The sequence below is a fragment of the Poecilia mexicana genome, unplaced genomic scaffold (assembly GCF_051168715.1).
Source record: "Poecilia mexicana isolate PSO_F unplaced genomic scaffold, ASM5116871v1 scaffold_22, whole genome shotgun sequence".
Classification (NCBI taxonomy): domain Eukaryota; kingdom Metazoa; phylum Chordata; class Actinopteri; order Cyprinodontiformes; family Poeciliidae; genus Poecilia; species Poecilia mexicana.
Window position 1 is genome coordinate 11,239,252 of NW_028263391.1, and position 19,269 is coordinate 11,258,520.

Genomic DNA, 19,269 nt, shown 5'->3' on the forward strand with positions numbered 1-19,269 from the left:
TAGTGAAAACAGAGAGTATGTAGCCTTAGTAAGACCCAAATGACTTCCACAAAGGCTCTGTGGCACAATGGATAGCGCATTGGACTCCTAAACAGGATGAAGTTATCCAAAGGTTGAGGGTTCGAGTCCCACCAGAGTCATAGCATTATGCATTTCTCAAATATAGTAAATTCCTCAATTGTCACACAAATATTCATGAAATTCTATTTATTCTACTGACCTGATGAAAGAAAGTCTGTCACGGTACTGAAACCCAATAACTAAGGGCTCTGTGGCACAATGGAAAGCGCATTGGACTTCTAGAGGGGATGAAGTGATTCAAAGGTTGTGGGTTCAAGTCCCACCAGAGTCATCCTTATATGTATTCCTCAAACTAAAAAATAAACCCTATCTTAAAAGATGCATTATTGTACTGTCAATTATTGAAGAGAGTGTAGTCAGACAAAAAAATATGTAATAGAGGGCATTTTGAACATTTGTACCAACTAGTAAGACTATATTTCATCAAGTCATAGTGAAAACAGAGAGTATGTAGCCTTAGTAAGACCCAAATGACTTCTACAAAGGCTCTGTGGCGCAATGGATAGCGCATTGGACTCAGACAGGATCAAGTTATCCAAAGTTTGTGGGTTCAAGTCCCACCAGACTCATATGGGCCAAAACAAATAACCTTGATGTCATCTGCCCATAGCACCTCATATTTAGTGCAACATGCCAAGCAGCTAGTGGGACTCCTTATAGCATTATTTTAAACAATGACTTCCTTCTTGCCTCAATACCTATTGTGAATCTCTGCAGCTCCTCCAGAGTAACTGTGCATCTATTGGCTGCTTCTATGATTCCAGTCCTCCTTGCCAAGTCTTTAAAATCAGGTGGAAAGCCAAGTTTTAGTAAATTTTCAAGTGTGCCATATGCTTTCCAATTTTTGAACTGTCCGCTATGTTCCTCGGTCCTCATGATGCTTTTTGTTCACTAATGCTTACTGAGGCCTTCACAGAAGAAATGTGCTCATTACTGAGATTAAACTACACAGATGTGGGATTTGATTACATTCAAATTTACATAAGGGGTATCAAAGTCAAAGGGGTGAACATGAACGCCCCCCCAAACTTTTTAGACAGTGGTTATAACATGATAAAATGGAAAAAGGACAAATGGGTGTGGAGTGTTGACAAGTCACTGTAGATAAGAAAGTTACAGGAAAAGCTGACCTCCATCTTACTTGTTGGGAGAGTAGTTCCATATGAACACCCACTCTGTTAAAGCAACACTCTAATAATGTATATATGTGTGCAAGCAATATTTTCTGCCTGCCTTAAATCTATGGTACAAACAGCTTGGTAGTTTTTATTGTTGTTGTTTTCTGAGTGTGGCTAAGTCAATATTAGCCCCCTGTAATAGGCTGCAGCACATGGAGTATGACAGAGGCTGTCAGCGCTGGGAGTTAAGGTTCGCTCCTCGGGAGCCAGTTTCTCACCTCATGAGTGGATGAGGGCTTCCTGCCTTCATGCAGCTCCAGAAAAGGCTTACTCACAAACTGTCTCTCTCTCTCTCACATACACACACACTTGGAGTAGAGAGACTATCATTACACCAGCCTATCCATCAGCGTTCTTCAGATAAGTGGGTGTTTTTACAAGAACACCTCACTTTCTCAGTTGTGAAGTGTGCCACCCCACTTGCCCACATTTTCCACCCTTCCCTCCCCATGCCCCACACAATGTCCGCCTGTGTGAGGAGGGCAGCTATAATCTCCATTTTCAGACACTTCCACCCCCCCTTCCTCCACTGCTATCATACAAGTACATGGCTTTTTTTAAGCCTCTCCATCTCTCTTGCATTATCTTTCCATCTCTTATTTCATTCACCCCTTTCTTTGTCTCCTGCTCTGTCATCTTATGCTCCCTTTTATTCTCAACCTCTTTTTCCTCCCTGTGCCTGGTAATCGAGTGAGAGATTCAGTGACTCCTTGACTCCCCCTTATTGTCAGATATCAAACAAGGTGGCTTTGTGGATTACCAGGGGAGGCTGATAATGACATGATAGAGGCGTGATATTTCAAACAAAATTGAGTGTCAATTGCCTGCATCGTCTAGGCAACACAAGTGTCTGCATTTCAGCAGCCAGGCAGGAAATAAGGCCAATCTATTTCTTTTGGTACACATCAAACATCTCTATCTTTCTCTCTCTCTCTCCCTCTCTCCATTACGACTACAATGGATTCAGTTTAAAGAGAAGAAAAGTCCCGCCAACAGCAACACTTCCTTGTGCAGAATGAAATGCGCCGTTTGGATTTGTAACTGTTTGTTTTCCTGAATTTAAAAGTGAATTAGCTAACGGTAGAGAGCTGAACCGGCTGCAGGTAAAGATGCTCCTTATTTATTTATTTATTTATTTATTTATTTATTTTTTACGTTTGAATGCAGAATCTGTTCTTCTGCAGTGCATACACACACACACGTGCACATGTTTCCAAAAAGAATCTCCACCGTTTTACTTTCCTCCCAGGGCGCAAGGGGTTTCCATCGCGCACATTTCAAAGACTTCTGAGTTTCCGAATTCACCTATTTGTGACCACGAGAGTCATCAGTTAAATGCAGGCAGCTTGCCTCTGACTTCCCATACTGAATAATTAATCGGCGTTTCGGTTGCACATAACTGCTTTGACATACATACGCCTCAGCACACACATGCACTCGCACACGCGTGCGCGCGCTCACATAGAAGGGATGGGACGATCAGAAGCAGAGTTTAGGGCTAAAAAGCCAAGCAGCAGGCTGGTGATATAAATAGCTGCTGTTTGTGGAGGGGACTGCTGGCAGAAGCGGCAATGACACTGTGGAGCAGACCACAGGGACTGTGATGTGCCTGGTGGCCTGAAGCGAGCCCTCTGCCTCTCAGATCAGCTCCACCACAGGCTGTGTGCAGCTTTGACCAGCCCGCTTCACATGTGACAGCCTTAAACAAATACAACAAAGGCTCAGTCAGTTCAGCCTTCACTGCGGTGTATGGCCCTTGAATTTGAGTCTCTGAACTGTCATGTGCGATTCTCCAGTAACAACGTCAAAATACAGAAGGCTTCAAGCTGCAACAAGCGGTGAAGGAAATAAGAAATAGAAATCAGCATTTCACATTGTTTTTGACAACTTTTTTTTTTTTTTTTTTCTTAAATCTCTTTTTATTCCACCCATGAGCATACTGAGGGGAGCCTTGTAGTCTCTCTTTTGGGAGCGGGAGCTAAAAGCTGAGAATCTCTGAGCGCACAAGAGCACAAAAGGCATTCCCAGCACCAAATACATTGAAACATCATCGTTTATGATGGGGGGGGAAATAAATATTCATCCAGACTGGGAGGAGATACAGAATTGGGTAATTTGAATCCCTTATTCTGTGACTCTACATTTTGTAACCCTTGTTCTAGTTTCAGCTAATGCTTGCAGCCACTGCCTGTAACTCACCACAAACATGAACTGGAAACATGCATGTGTTCCAGCCTCAGAGACTGGAGAGATGTGCAGAAATTTAGGCCCCCATTTTGTTGACCGTGCCTTGCAATAAGCTTTACCAAATTTTGTAACATTTTTACAGCAAGTACAACTGAAAGTCTTTTTGGAAATCTCTATACGAGCTTTGTATATTGAGGGACAGAAAATGTTTGCTTACTTCTCCTAGCACAGTGGTTCCCAAACTTTTTCTTCTGCGCCCCCCCTCCCCCCACCCCCATGGATTACAAATGGCTGTCTGGTTGAAACGACGCGTGTGACGGGAGGGGGAGGGGGCGGGGGCATCGACTTTTTTGGGGGCAAAATGAATGTACGTAGCTGAAAATAGACATCAACATCGGTAGCCTACAAGGTACTTGTTAAGCTTAAGGTTCTGTATTGATATTAGCTAGTCATCTTTTAGCTAACATTACCTGCATCCAACAGCTTTACTCAACTCAGTCGGTTAGTTTGGAGGGAAAAACTGTGAAAAGTTCTTTGCGTTTTGCTGGTTTGCTGCCGTGATTCTAACACAAACCTACGTAGCTCCGCACAGCAGCAGCAGGTCTCCTTCACATGTGTAAACCCAGCGCGAGCGTCGTAGCGCTCATGTTGCGTTTATAGGCGGCTCGGAAAAACAGGTTACAACATGTTAACAACGGATTAAACAGTTTTAACTGCTGATAAAAGTGACAGAGGACACAAGTATGGGAAGTGTGGAAGCCTCTACTGTATCAAATTGACATAGGAATAACAGAGAGTTGGCCATTCTAAGGTAAAAACCCAGCGCATACAGTGTTCATGTTTTTTTTGTTTTTTTTCATCCAGACGGCTTCCTGCGCCCCCCCTGCAATGACACGGCGCCCCCCCCTAGGGGGCGCGCCCCACAGTTTGGGAACCTCTGTCCTAGCAGAACTGCTTCAGACAGATTAAGTAGCCTCTGTGAACATCAAAAATGAAAACTACCCTTCTCAATCAGTCTCAAGCCTCCAACCCGGTTTTCTCCCAATTTAATTCTGATGATCTTCAGATTGACTCTTACCAGTAAAGATACCCCACAGCATGATGCAACCACCACCATTTTGCACTGCATGCATGGTGTATTCAGGGTCGTAGGTCACGTATAACCCAATAAGATGCATTTTTCTTTCAGAAGTAAACCCCCAAAATTTTAACTCCATTTAAGTAACTTCCAAATGCAACTGGTTGCACTGGTGTTTATTTAAGGGTGTCAGTGTAATATTCCCACAACTATTTGTTGTTATTTGTATCCTCCTCAGCTTTTTAATGTTGTTCTAAAAGGCTTAAGCTTTTGCCATTGTTCCCCATTAGCAGACAATAGTCATTCCCAGAATAACTGATACCTCGTCTATAACAGGCCTGAACTGAGATAGAGCAGCTTGAACCGACAAAGGACTATATTGATTTATAGAGTCTTCCATGATAGTCTTATTGGCCTTCACTTCAAAGCCACAGAGGGCACTGGAGCCATGAATCACAGCTTTGGAAAACATACTTATACACACACACAATATACACACGCACACACACACACACCAGGTAATAATGATACACCGTAGTGTTGTTAAGGATGTGATTACAACTCTCTTCCATTTTATATCCCAAAACACTCACTTTTACTGAAAGGAGTAGGGGCAAGGTTGCTGGAGGTTCTTTGAATGTGACAGCTCGTAAACAAAGCAAAGATAAAACATGGTGCTGCTCAATCAACTACTAGAGTAAAAAGGGAAGGTGACGTGCTCCAGGAAAGAGGTAAAGAAAAACAGAAGAGTGAAAGAATGAGCATGCCTGGACAGAGAGAAAATACCTCATCAAGGTTCACAGAGTTTAAGAAGCTCACAGCCAGGAGAAGGAGCTCCTGTCCTTTTCTGTTCCAACACACATGAACATACACACAGAACCCCGAGGCCGTCCTGTTATACCTGGTCAACTTTATCCTTCTTAGCGTCTCCAACCCCGCCCTCCTCCCAAACACACACACAGCATCCTGGCATCGCATCGCCGCAGAGGCGCAGCAGCCTGTGGATGACACGCAGATCCTCCGGCTAGCTCTCCCGGCAGATAAAACTAATTATTCCAAATCTACTCTGTCAGGTTGTCTGATCCTCTGGGGCCTCAGTTTAATTCTCTCTCACTCTCCATCGCAGGTCCTCCCTCAGTCGTAAAACACAAAATGACCAGGAGCCCATTCAGACTCACCTCAAGAGTAAAAACGGAGTGACGAGCCATAAAGGGACATTCACAGCAGCTAAAATGCATGGCTTTCTTTGTAAAAGCAGACCCTTACTAATAAGTGCCCTGATCATTGCCTAAAATTAGAGATGATGATCTTTTTTCTGATCTCTGAAGGCAACATAAATGAGATCTAACAGATTGCATTCTTCAGTGTAGAAGCTGTTACTGTAGGGGAAGGACTCAAAGCCAGATGTTTTAAGTATCAGTGAAATGTTTAAACATTTGGTCAGAGGTACAAACAAAGTTGGAAGAAAACCTGTTGGATACACTCTTCAGTCATTGTCATTTGATTCCTTTGCCATTTCTTGGCTCTGCAGTTTGATCATTTCATATCCGATCTTATTAGGTTCAAAAAGAAAAATCATTTGGGAATCTCCATCACTCACACAGTGTGACATCACCTCTGCTCCTGATCAAAATAATGACAGGAGATCCACCAGTGATGCTGATGAGGTATAAATTGAGCATGCTCAAATTATTTAATAAAGTAACTTAAAAGAGAATTACAGTTAATTTTTTTTAAGTATTTCATCTGCTCATCAGTAATCAGAGTCAGTCTAGAAAAAAAAATTCTGATTTTGATCTCTGGCCAACCAATTGGTGTATCTCTAAAGTTTTAAAAAAAGAAACATTGTTTAAACTACTAGTAGTAAACTACTACTTCACCAAATACACCTAAAAAAGCCCTAATCACACCTTCACATGTAAACAACTATGAAGTACAACAAAAAGTTCCTGATAGTCATATGCTGTTTATTTTTGGGTGTCTGTCATTAAGACTCCTATAAAGTTTAAGAGCTAAATAATAAGAAATTCTAAGGGGTTTTCGAACTGTACATCCTGAAAACCATCCATACAAATGAGCTCCAAAGACAAATGGAAGCTCATAAAAAAGGGATTCGACTGTATAGACTTTGCATTTTATCTTTTTGCAGTTCCCCCCTTTACGAGGCAAGGACCTCTACAGTGGAGAGTATATGGAGGGGAAGGGGTGGACGGCAGAGACACGGTGAGGATGACAGTAAGGATGTTAAGGAGGAAGAATAAGAATGAGGCACAGGTTGAGGGAATGAGATAGAGGAGTGCCAGGGTCACAAATCTTGCTGCTATTCCAGTACGTGACATCTTCGCTCGTTTGCGGCTGCTCATTAACAAACAATACTGCTGTGAAATTGGTTTAATGACAAAGTAATAAAATTGCTATTCTGCTCACAGATGGCCTGAGGCACAGGGAGATTCTAGCAGGCTTACTGTGGCTGCCCGTGCACATTAAGCTGCTTGTTCATGAAAATAGAATCCCAACACTTGACTTCTCACAACCACTAACTTTTTCTTTTTTTTTTTTACCCGTTTCAAGTTTTTTTTTTTTTTTTGCACGCGTTACAAATGAAATAAATTAACCTACTTTCCTTCCTTGTATTCTCTTTGAATCCTCCCTCTCCCACACTCTCGCCCTCTTGCTCTCTTCGCTCTCTCTAGTGTATTCTCTCAATCTTTCTCCGGTTCTCACCCCTGGTTCAAAAAAAAAAAAAAAAGAAAATTACCATTCTAAAATAAAATAAAATAAATAAATAAATAAATAATTTTAAAAATTAAAAAAAAAAAAAAAAAAAAAGGAGGCCTCCCCACGCAAAAGCAGCCCCGACTTCATTTCAAACGTGGAGCCTTTGTTATTAAACGACCCACCAATAAAAACCAAGCCATTGAGGAATAAAAGAGCCAAAAGGAGCAGAGAAGTACAAAGACCTCCCTCCTCCCATCTCTCTCCATCTCCCTCTCTCTCTACTGCTTTCTCTGTAATGTCTCTTATAGTGCTCTGCCTCTCTCTCTCTCTCTCTCTCTCTCTCTGTCTCTCTCTGTCTTGCCTCGTCTGGCTTCGTTCTGCTTGCATGCCGTCTTAGCTGGGAGAATTCCACAGCCTTGGAGAGTCTATGTAATGGGAAAACAAGTAAAAAGGCATTCATTTTTTCTTTCGCTTCTTTGTGCATGATCGCCCGACATTGCCAGCGTTATTAAATCCACCACCTGTTTTTCATAATCATGCGCACACAGAGAGGTGGGCACCGGGCTCGCCTCGCAACCTCGGTGGGTGTCCAAGCTGCGCTCTGACCCAATGTGCCCCCGGTGCCCGATAAAGGGGAGTGGGCCCTGTTAATTACACCGAAAATTTTCAACAGGGCTCCCGCACTCACACGCAACACATGCTTGTACACTTGGAGCAGACATAAACACGGTGGCACACATTAGCATCAGCTGTTTAATGCTCCCATGGCTTACCCTGTGAGTAAAGCATGTGTCTGGATTCTGCTGCGAGCAGCTATTTGGATCTGTGACAAGCCCAGAAACAGAGTGGAAATCAAAATGAAACCCGCTACGACGGGGAGTCTGCGCTGTACCGCCGGTGCCAATAATGAGAATATGTTTTTCCAAACGAGTTTCTTCATCCAAAACTGATAAAATGGGATTATTATTATGGCATCAAGGAGGCAGCCAGATCAAATGAACTTAGTGGGCTGAGGGTGTTAGTAGGGGGGCTTGCACTTGGGATCTGACAACAGAGTCAATTCTGCTAATTAACTGCCAATTAGTGGTCCCTAAATGAGAGGGATCATGATGCCTATGTTGGCAGCGTCCTGATAGTCTCTCCTTTTAGTTAGATGCACATATACACTCACTGTAGCACCACAGTGCAGTACACACACACACACACACACACACACACACACACACATGCAGAGCTGCAACCTCTCCACACTCCGACTGTATATTTAGAAAGTCTGGGGTATGAGATGGCTGCTTTTGAGAGTCCCTGATTGCTGCCAAAAAAAGGCATGACATTTTCATCTGGGTCAAAGTTAGATAGATAACCAGCAACTTCCTTCGACTGGCCACTGCCACTGTGGCAGAAAAAAAAAAATGATGGAAATCTAAGACAGACATGAAGAGAGCGAAGAGGGGGGTGGAGGACCTCAAAAGCCTGTGAGTGTGTGATTCATAAGACTTAAATACTTATAAAGAATGTGGAAAAAGGCAGCTAGGCCAGTTTCACAACTTTGTTACATTTGGAAAATATTAGTTATTGTTATTTTGCATTTCATAGTGCATTTTTCTGCCAAACCAGAGAATCATAAAAAATCATAAAAAAATCATAAAAGCAAGTGTTTTTAAGTGTCTCGTTGGGCATTAAATGGGAGTGGAAAATACTTTTCCCTTGGAGGAAAGCGCTTTCTTTTTCTATGTTGTTCTCACATACTCCTAACAAATGTGTTTTATCATTAAAAGTTTTGCTCGTGAACCTTAACAAAGCTATGAACCCCTGCAGATACAAACCGAAAAACTCTAGGAGGGTCCTCGGTTGTTCAAGCGGGAGGAAAAAAGAAGGAAAGATCTGAATAGTGATGGAGCCCTGCTGTAAGGAAAATGAAAGAGTTCAGAGATATTAGAGCAGTTTGTTTGTGCACAATATGAGACAAATGAAGATTTGACATAAATAGGTTAATGTCTGAAAGCAAATTGATTGGGCTGCAATAAATAGATTTTTTTTAAATTTATTTTTATTTTTTTAGGAATGTCCAAAATTCACTCAACCAGCTATACAGCTGAATCATGCAGCCATATGGGGCACTGATAGCTTCTAATATTCACACCCTATTTCAATGTGACTTGAAAAGGTCTTTTATAGGCTCTGCATATTCAGCTAATCTAATACATCTGGATTTTGACTCACTATCTTGGTGTTTTTCACCCTTGACAGTAACATTCATTCACATTGAAAAAGAGATTGCATTGGGTGCTGCAGCTCCAGACCCATGGGTTGTGCTCAGATATTCCCCAGACAGCAGCTTAAGATAAAAGAGCCGAGAGGAGCTGAAACAAAAATTTTACAATTTAACAGAAATATATATTTTTTAAAAAGCATGAAATATTCTCTACATATTCTCCACACATTATTACCTGGAACCAAATGTAAATAAACAGAGACAATAGGTTAGTATTACCCTGACTAGCACTTTAGCAAACTGCTCCAGAGAAAAGCACTGTATGTTTTAAATGTATTCACAACATTATTTGTTTAACATTCACAGCAATAAAGATTTTACCGTTTTCAGGATCTAAAGCGCCCACACTTGTTGATATCTGAACCACTAAAGTATTGGAGGACATCCCTCATGATTTCCAGTCAATATTTATGCCATAGTTTTCTTCTTTTCTCTCATCACCTTGCTGATCATAGTTTTCTTTGTTTCATTGAAGAAAACAATCAGTGCACCATGCGTTGCCCTGAGTGGCTGCAGAGATTTAGCCTATTTCATCTTCTCAATGGGCACAGGCTGCTTGGCGCCGTCGTCTGGCGGATATCCTTCCCTTATCATGTGACCTGTGCTCTGACAAGGGCCAAAGGTTGGCTGCGATCCGCCCCTATGTCTTAATAACTCACTCATTGTATTGCTTTCTGCCGCTAATTAGAGCCTCTCCCCAGTGCACGTATGCACGTATGGGTGTGTGTATGTGTGTGTGCGTGTGTGTGTGTGTGTGCTTCTGTCTGTGCATGTAGCCTGCCCCTTGGCTGTGGAGAGGAGGCAGAGAAGTAAAAATAGTGTGTGGCTTACTGCCCTCTTTATTGTTATTAGTGCTCCAGTGGCACAGCAGTCAGTCATCACAGATGCCAAGAAGTGACATATTCGTTCTCTGACTTGCTCTGCCTCTCCCTCTGCCACAGAAATGACTGCCTGTGAGATGAGGGAATAAGGAAAGGATGATTTCCTTCCCTTCTTTTTAAGATGTTGTTTCTCTCAGTCATCTGTCATCACCGTCATTTCCCAGACTCATGAACCCCCCCCACCCCCCTTTTACTCTCCCCAAAATGTGTGTGCTGCCGTGCATCGGCATTGCTGCAGAGGTAAATAATGGTGGGATAGTCAGCCGTGTGGGTTTATGGAAGTGAGTGAGGGCCCATCTTCCTGGGTCTGACACTGTGACATGAAAGGATTCAGTCAGGCTCCATTTAGCACAGACTGATAGCAGGACACCAGGCGCTGCTGAGACAGGCAAATACGCGGCTAGATACTGTAAACGGTAAATGTTTCAGTGTGCAGACGCCAATGCAGTGGGAGACACGGCCCTCACCTTTTCCAGACCACGCCTCCAATCTGTCTTGGGTGCAAAACGGCAAGAAAAACAAAACAAAACAAAAACACTACTTTATGGTTAACTAATGGGGTACAGACACATGTGCATGTGCAAATGTTTCCTGCTGTAATGTGCATCGCCTGCACAAACACAAACACACTTTTGGAACTATCAGCAGAACAATTGAGCCCTCCTCCTCATCTGCTCAGCACCAGCGAGGCACAATTGTGGACTTTAACCTCTTCCTTTGCTCTTTATTAACGTTGAACAGCTAATGGGGTGTGGGCTACAAGCAGGTGAGGCTGTTAGCTAATGATATGCACTAGATACTGAAGCAGGTGGAGCGTGTCGGCGGCGCTAACACAAAAGACTTCAAACCATCTGGGTTTTGTTTTCCGTGTATACAGGTGAGCGGCAGGTTAGCGCACAGGGAGGGAGGGTACCGGTGTGGGGAGGTTTGACGAGGCAAAAGTTGGGAAAAGAGCGAGATGCACTGTCCATTGACTATCACACAGAGCACCGTTGTGCCCTCACCGGGCTGCGATTGTGCCGGAGGACAAAGCCCTGATTCAGCACATCCTTTCCCCAAGGGAAAGCTCTGGTAACCGAAGACGGCGGCCATCCCCTCCCATCCACCACCCCCCCCACTCATCCTCTCCTCCTATCTCTCCCTTCGTCTGTCTCTGTCTCCCTTGGCCCCTCTTTGGCCGGTAACGTCGCAGCAGCCATGCATCAAAGGGAACTACAGAACAATGTGAGGGCCAGCCAGGAATTTGGAAAGCTGCTTTTTTTCTCTCTCTTTTTTATCTTCTCTTTTTATAACACAGAAATGCTTCAAGTGATCCCCATATGGGCCGTATAAGGGCCGGGTAGAACCAGAAATAAATCAGCACAGAACAATGTAAATTACTGGCATGGAAAGTGAGATATGGAAAACGTCATCCGCTCTCCTCTCCTTCCCTGTAACACGTCCCTTAATGTGGAAGCATCCTGTGCTGACCAAACTCAGAGTAAACCACTGATGGCCTCGCAGTACAATATTCCTCTCCTCTTTAGTGTCTTATTGAAAATTTTACTCCATGTGAACGTTTATTCATGCAGCTATTGTCATTTTTCAACTCCACATGACAATGTGTAGATAATTTGACATTGATGCATATGCACATAAACATGGAGTACCTTGCAAAACCCTCTGTGCCCTTTAAATATGTTCACTTTTTGCCACATTACAACCACAGACTTCCTTCTGTTTTACTGGGATTTTATGTGATAGATCAAAAATAAGTAGTGCATACATTTGAAGTGGACAGAAAAATAATAGCACGACCTTCATGTTTTTTTTTATGAATAAAACTGTGACACTGAGGTGGAGACTCTCCTTTCAGCAGGACAAAAGCCCTAAACATACAGCAGGAGCTACAGCAGAATGGTTGGGATCAACGCATCCTCACCTGGTAGACTGACCATGTCACAGTCCAGACTTTAATCCATATGTGTTTACAGAAGCTCTCCACAGTCTGACTGAGTTTCAGATATTTTGCAAAAAAAGAATACACTCTATACATGCTATGCTGGTGAACACATGCCTGAAAAACACATCCAACTGTTATTGCAACAAAAGGTGATTCTCCAACCTATTCTACCCAAGCATAACTACATTTTGAGAGTTTTACTTATAAATCATATTATAGGCTCCTTAAACTTCACAATTTAATTCTAGCGTGTGTGTTAATGTATGACAGAAAACCCCAATAGAAGATATATTCCTCTTCATCAGATTAACCTAATGGTCTTGTTTCAAAGTTTGTGGACAAAATGTGACAAAGTTAGAAGAAAAAAAACAAAAAAAAGCATGAATACTTTCGCAAGGCTTCAAAAAAATTGTGCTCGGGTAAAACGAATCTGATGCTTAAATTTCACGACTAAAGATAAGTCAGGGACTCTGCTTACATCTGTCTATGCCTCAATCTGTTACTCTGTCTCTCTCCTCCCAGTTTAGCTGAGTATTTCCGCATTAATCACCATGACATAGGCAAGGCAACTCAATTTTCTGCTCCTGTAGGTAAGGTGCACGACGTGGCATGAGGCATGAAACAGGCAAGCGGGGTCTAATCTTTGGTTACTGGTGTAATTGAAATGCTATCCACACTGTAGGGTGCATTAAAGTCTGATAACAACGGTTCCTGTGGCCAATTTAAGTAGCTTGACTTCCCCTGGCTACAAGGGAATAAAGCAAAAGGGTGTGTGAAAGAGACAGAGCCATTTTAGGGTGGGGAGGGTGGAGGTTCGGTGGCGGGGTAAGAGGAAGGGAGGCGTTGGGGGAGGCGGGAGGGGGAGGAGGGGAGGGGGGCTGATAGATAAGGCTGACAAACCCGGCTAATTCTGCAGGCATGTTTCTCATTGTGATCCGGTAAAAATGAGGGGGGAAAAAAAATGAATCACAGAACCAAAAAATCAATTGACCCTCGGGTGGCTTGTCAGGGCTGCGAGGCTGATAAACCTAAAAGCTTCGTTAATGTCGGCCTGCCTGTATCCAACAGATAGAGCACTTTGTAAATGAACCCGCTTTGATAAATATATTAAGGAAAGCTGTGAATAAAAGGCACAGACTTGTCATTTGTAAATAGAACCCCCACTACATGGAATTAGAATGATAAAATGGGGTTCCATATAATTAAGTTTGTGTAAGACCTGAAATCCGTGCAAATACCTTCCTGGAATTTTGAAAGGAGGCTGTCAGTTCAATTAATCTGAACATCAGCCTGAGAATGTACTGAACCAAATTAAGCCGCAGATAAAACCTGGGCTAGTATTTTGATAAGTAATTCCTGTATCATTTCTTTGCTTCTGTGATCATTTTATTTAATCCACCACCCCCAGTTATGTGCTAAGCCATCTACAAAGACCCTGCTGGCCAGGCCACCAAAACCTTAATCCACCGTATAGCTCATGTAAAACGGGGAGGGGGTGGAAGCCAGTTTTGCTTGTTGTGGGGCATTCGTGGCCGTGCTTGGAATCATTTTTTTTTTATTTATTTTTTTTCGTGGATAAAGGGGTGCGGTAGACATGGGAGCTGCTGTAGGGACGGCTTACAATCTCTGTCTGCTTCTTTCAATATATCCAACTATATATATATATATATATATATATATATATATATATATATATATATATATATATATATATATATATATATATACATGCATCAAACCCGCAAAGATCACAGACTCAGCTGCAGAACACTGTACCGATAACACTGGCACATCCCCGTAGCACAAACATAATAGTGCCACAAAGGTTGTCACTGTTTGTGAGCGTGTGTGTGTGTCTATGGATGACGGGGAGGGATGTACATAAACGGTTTTCACACTTTAGGAGTATTAGCCGTCATGGCTGGTGGGTAGACGTGGAGGCAAAAGGCTTTTGAGAATGAAAGGCAGAGCGATGCTGGTGGCGGAGATAGGGAAGGCGGAAATCTTAACTCACCAGTTGTTTACTTGTAAGATGGTGAGGCCCGTGTCTTGGGCTAGCTGCTTCTTCTGCTCTTCAGAGGGGTATGGATGCTGCAGGAGGAAGCAGACAGGGGCAAAACACAAACATGAGCCACTTTGACTTAAAGATTAACAGGAGCATGGTCATTTCTAGGAAATGAACACATGAACATACTTGTTTTCAACATATTCAGCCACAAACCTGAATGTATTATCGCTTTTATGCGAGAGACCAAATTAAAGAAGAGCATAAACAACTAAGTAAAACGAAAATGGGGAGGATATGGCAGAAGTGCAAGTCTAAGAAGTCTTCATTCTCCACCTAAATTAACGGCCTGATTAGGTTTCCTGGTTAATCAGAGAAGCAGGAAACCAGGATACCCATTATTACTTTGGAGGAGCTGCAGAGATCCACACCTCATAGGATAACAACGATTCCACGAAGGCCTTCATGGGAACGTGAACAGAACAAAGTTATAAGAAATTCAGTTTGCCTTTTGAGACAAAGCTAAACATTTTGGCTTATAAGCAAAAGACTGTGTGGACATCAGCCTAAAGAGACCATCCCTCATAGTGAAACATGGTGGTGCAAGCATCATGCTGTAGGGGTGACTTCCTTGAGTAGGGACATCTGCTGGTCAAAGTAGATGTTTGGGTGACTTTAGTTTAATTCAGGCTCTAAAACCCTTGGACGTTTTCCTTCCAGTAGGACAACTACCATAAACATACAGCGAGGGCTGCAAAACGATTGTTGGGATCAATGCATATGCATGTGCTAGAATGGCTCAGTCAAAGTCCAGAGCAATAAATAATCTATGGTAAAATTTAAAGATTGATATCCAGATATGTATCTCATCTAAAGTGAAGGAACTTAAAATTGTTTGCAAAGAAGAATGGGTCAGATGGTAACGATGTATTCAAAAAGGTTTGTTTTTGTACTTCAAAACCATGACGCTGTCAATGCCGTCTCTCAGTGCATGCAATTCTTTACATTGATTCATTAAATAAAAACCTCAATCTAAAATGTGAGGCTTGTGCTTATGACACGGCAAAATCTGGAAGAGTTAAAGGGCTGCGTGAGTCATGTTGCATGCTGCTGCACATTGTTGCACGCCTGGAATATGCTCCTGTGTTTGTTGCATTGTGTAATCTAAGACTGCACCTACTTGTGACCTCCACCCAACCCTGCCACTCCCTCACGCGGTATGGACATTCAGGATGCATGCTTTCACCCCCTCTCGCACACAATCACGCTCAAAATTCTGTGTTAAACCAGTCAGAGCTGGTCAAACAAGTTTGTCAAAACTGTCAGTTATGATAACCCCGTTTTAAAAATCCCCAAGCTGCCCACACAGACAAAATAGGAAAACTTCAACATATATAGTGTGTATGCTAAACGTATGTGTTGCACGCAGAGCTAAAGAAGACACTTAGAGACACACACGCAGGCTGACAAGACTTTGCAGCTGGCCCAACACAGATATTGTAGTGTCTGAGAATCCTTTCATAATACCAGGCAACAAAATGAGTGGGAGCAGATTTGCAGCAAATACATTTATCTTTCCTTGAATGTCTGACATGTATCCTGGCGGTGGCTTTTTCACCGAGAGCAGCTGAATAGGGGCTAATGCCAAAGGAACTGAATACTGTGAAATCTCCTCTACAGCTCTGCCAGGATTTTTACCTGAAAATGGAAATCTCCGACAAGGGCTGCAATGAAACTATTTGTGTCAGGTCCAATCTAAAAAACATTGGTTGATATAAATGGCAGACCTTGGGCTGCCTCGCTCCCTCTGGGCCTGCTATGAAGCATGACAAAACAACAGTGATCGCTGGTGACAGATGTCTTTAAGGGCCAGATTAAGAGTCGGGGCGCACGCAAACGAAACAAATGAGACACTATGTGTTTCATTCAGCCCGTGTGCATGCGCACACAGAAAGCGTGTGCAAACAGAAATACACACAGGCACATAAAAACCTTCACAGGCATGACACCTGCAAATCAAAACAAAGAAAAATTCTCTTTGAAAAGGTGACGTTTAAATCCCTCTCTATTTTCAGATGGTTTCAGGCGTCACTGACACACGTTCCCCTTTTTTCCGGCAAAAAAAGAAAAAAACAAAACAAAAAAAAACCCAACCTCCAATCATCAAAACTTTGGCCTCGTCATTTCAGCTCTTGAGCTCATCAAGAGAGCAAACTCTACAGCTGGTGATGCTCGACTGGCTTGTGCTAATTGAATCCAATTTTAACGCGACGTGATAACAGTTGCTCAAGAAGCATTTTCTCATTTACTGTGGAAATAATTGATGTAAGTGTGAGTTCATATCGGTGCGGAGGAGGATTTCGTTTTTTTCAGGTAGCCCTGCCTGTTTCAATGTTTTAATTAAAGGATAGATTAAAAATATGGTTCAAGGAATGTGCACAATTAATACCAAACAAGACTCAGATTGGACAAATAATGAGTCCCAGCCGCAGAGGAGGATTAATCTGATTTGTACTTATGTACACAGACCCTTTTAATATGCTAAAATCATTAACTAAGGGACAATGATAATGCTTGCATAGAAATGCAATTTTTGATTGCCAGGTGTTGACATTTCCTTGGCTAGCAATGACAGAGTTATTGTGCGTATGTGTGTATGCGTGTGTGCGTGTGTGTGCGCAAATGAAAGTGTGCATAAAGAGAAGATGCATTGGTGCATAGAGAAAAATAGACGTCTATGCATCTGCATGTTTGCCTTATTTGTGCAGATCCTCTCCACAGCAGCGTGATTCAGGAGTGCAGCCTGTTTTCCCACACCCCTAAAACTTCTATGCTTCCATTGTGTTCATCTGAATCCTCTTGCACATGTAACAGAGCAAGCACAGACACATATATGCACATGTGCACAGAAACAACCGCAGGCAGATTCTCGGGTAAAGATACCTTGGCAGGGATGGGGTTCGGGTTTAGCCTAGATTGGAAATGGGAGTGGGTCATTTACATTGTATTAAGGCTTCCTCAGCCTCTGAGGCCCAGACCTGGTCATCAATCGCCTACTGTCAGCCAAAGCGCGCTCTAGCCTGGTGATAAATACGCCGGCCAGCGGCACAGCTCATCCAGCAGCCTCCACGTAATGAATGGTTTGAACAAACAAGAAAGATGTCTCATCAAGGAGAGTGGGGACGTTAAAGCCCCCTTGCACACAAAACCCCTGAGTAAGGAGATTTACTCTGACCGCATAGACACGACAGTAAAAGAAAAAAATCCTATTTTGTCCAGCTCATGCCTCTTCCAGCTCTCACCCTTTAACCCGTTCCTTCTCCAGCTCTCTGTGATCTTCCTTCCTCTCCTTGCAATCCTGCAAGACGTTTACACAGATGCACTTCCACACTTGCACAAGAGGCACAGTACCTTGTAAAAGCATTCACACCCCTTAAACCTTTGTAGCAGGTTTTCACGGTACAACCACAAACCATGATGTATTTCAGTGGGATTTTCTGTCGCAGACAAACCCAAGAAATGCATAATTGTGAAGTGGAAGATACTTCAACAACATCTTGATGGGGTCGGGGGATTCTTTTCATCAGCAGGGTCAAAAATCTAATATGAGTTGATGAGGAGATGAACGGAGCAAAACCCAGAGGAATCCCGTGAAAAAAACAAATCTGCTCGCTAAATAGTCGAGACTGGAGTTGAGGTTCACCTTCCAGCAGGTCAGTGACCCTGAACATTTCGTCAGAGCTAAAGTGAAATGGTTTATATATCGAAAGCATATACATGTATATCACAAGTATAATTGCTGAAACTTACAAATGAATATTCTCCAATCTCTCTGAGTGATCCTGACTTTGCGAAGATGAATTGGCCAAAAGTTTCAGGGTGTAGATGTGTAAATATGGTAAAGACAATTTGTAGCTGCAATTATAGCCAAAGATAGTTTTACAAAGTGTTGATGGAGTTGAATAAATACAAGACAATAAACGTATTTATTCATTGATTGACTTTGCAGGTCAAACACATAAAATCCCAATAAAATGTATTATTTTATGTGCATAACCTGAAGAAATAGGAAAAAGGTTTAACATGGTATAAATTGCTTATCCAAAGCACCTTTGCAGTCACACACAACTAAAGAAATTAGTTTTATCTGCATCCTGAAGAGTTCACCTTTCTAATGATGCTTATACACAAACATATTTAATGATTCAAGACCAATTACTCAGACAATTTGACACAGCAGGCTAGACTGCTGTAAAAATATGAGAAATTACTATTTAGGTCTCAAACTAATCTGTTATTGGTAATAGTAAGTAAATCTGGTATTTGGTAATCAGCCAATAAGCACAAAAAAAAATCTTCTCAGAGTTGAAAAAGGAAGTAGTCACCCCTAATGTGTTCTCTTCTGGAAATCTTTTCAACTCTCTGGAGACTCTGTGACATGACTATTTAATGACCGAAACACAAACACGCTGGGAGAACAGGAAGAGTATTGATAACCTCCCAAACAGCTTCGGATCCATTCGATATGTTCCGTTAAAAACACCAAAGCCAATATCCTTACAAGGTTTTACAGCAAGACGTAAAAACCGCCTGCAAATGATTTCGGTCAATTTCAATTTGTCTCGGCGCAAGTGTTAAGCTGAAACCACTCTGTTAATTATATAGAAATGTATTTAAGAGAAAAACACATGCGGTGCGATCTATTTTAAGACACATAGCCTTGTTCTGACAGCCTGCACAGGCAGATCGCTCTCCGCCATTCATCAGAGCATCGGGCTATGTCTGCATATTTGTATGTGTGACTGACTGCTGGCTAAATTGCAGGGTCTGATGTGCTCCCTGCTCTCTGATAAGCCTGGAAGTAATAGCCCCATTGGTTTCTGAACATTACAAGCTGAGGTAGCTCTATCATCTGCTGGGTACG

At 42.4% G+C, this 19,269-nt stretch overlaps 1 protein-coding gene and 3 non-coding genes across 8 annotated transcripts in view; 3 read left to right on the plus strand and 1 right to left on the minus strand.

Moving 5' to 3' along the window:
* Nucleotides 1–19,269, minus strand: part of meis2a (Meis homeobox 2a) — a 103,465-nt gene that overhangs the window by 19,729 nt on the left and 64,467 nt on the right. For all 5 annotated transcript variants that reach the window (XM_088002416.1, XM_088002417.1, XM_088002415.1 and 2 more), the window contains exon 9: nt 14,355–14,431. In XM_088002416.1, the coding sequence (XP_087858542.1) occupies nt 14,355–14,431 (77 nt within the window). The remainder of the gene's footprint in view (nt 1–14,354; nt 14,432–19,269) is intronic.
* trnar-ccu (transfer RNA arginine (anticodon CCU)) lies at nt 54–140 on the plus strand. Its single transcript is given in 2 exon segments — nt 54–90; nt 105–140. It is a non-coding gene; the product is annotated as a tRNA-Arg (tRNA).
* Nucleotides 266–352, plus strand: trnar-ucu (transfer RNA arginine (anticodon UCU)). Its single transcript is given in 2 exon segments — nt 266–302; nt 317–352. It is a non-coding gene; the product is annotated as a tRNA-Arg (tRNA).
* trnal-cag (transfer RNA leucine (anticodon CAG)) lies at nt 566–650 on the plus strand. Its single transcript is given in 2 exon segments — nt 566–602; nt 615–650. It is a non-coding gene; the product is annotated as a tRNA-Leu (tRNA).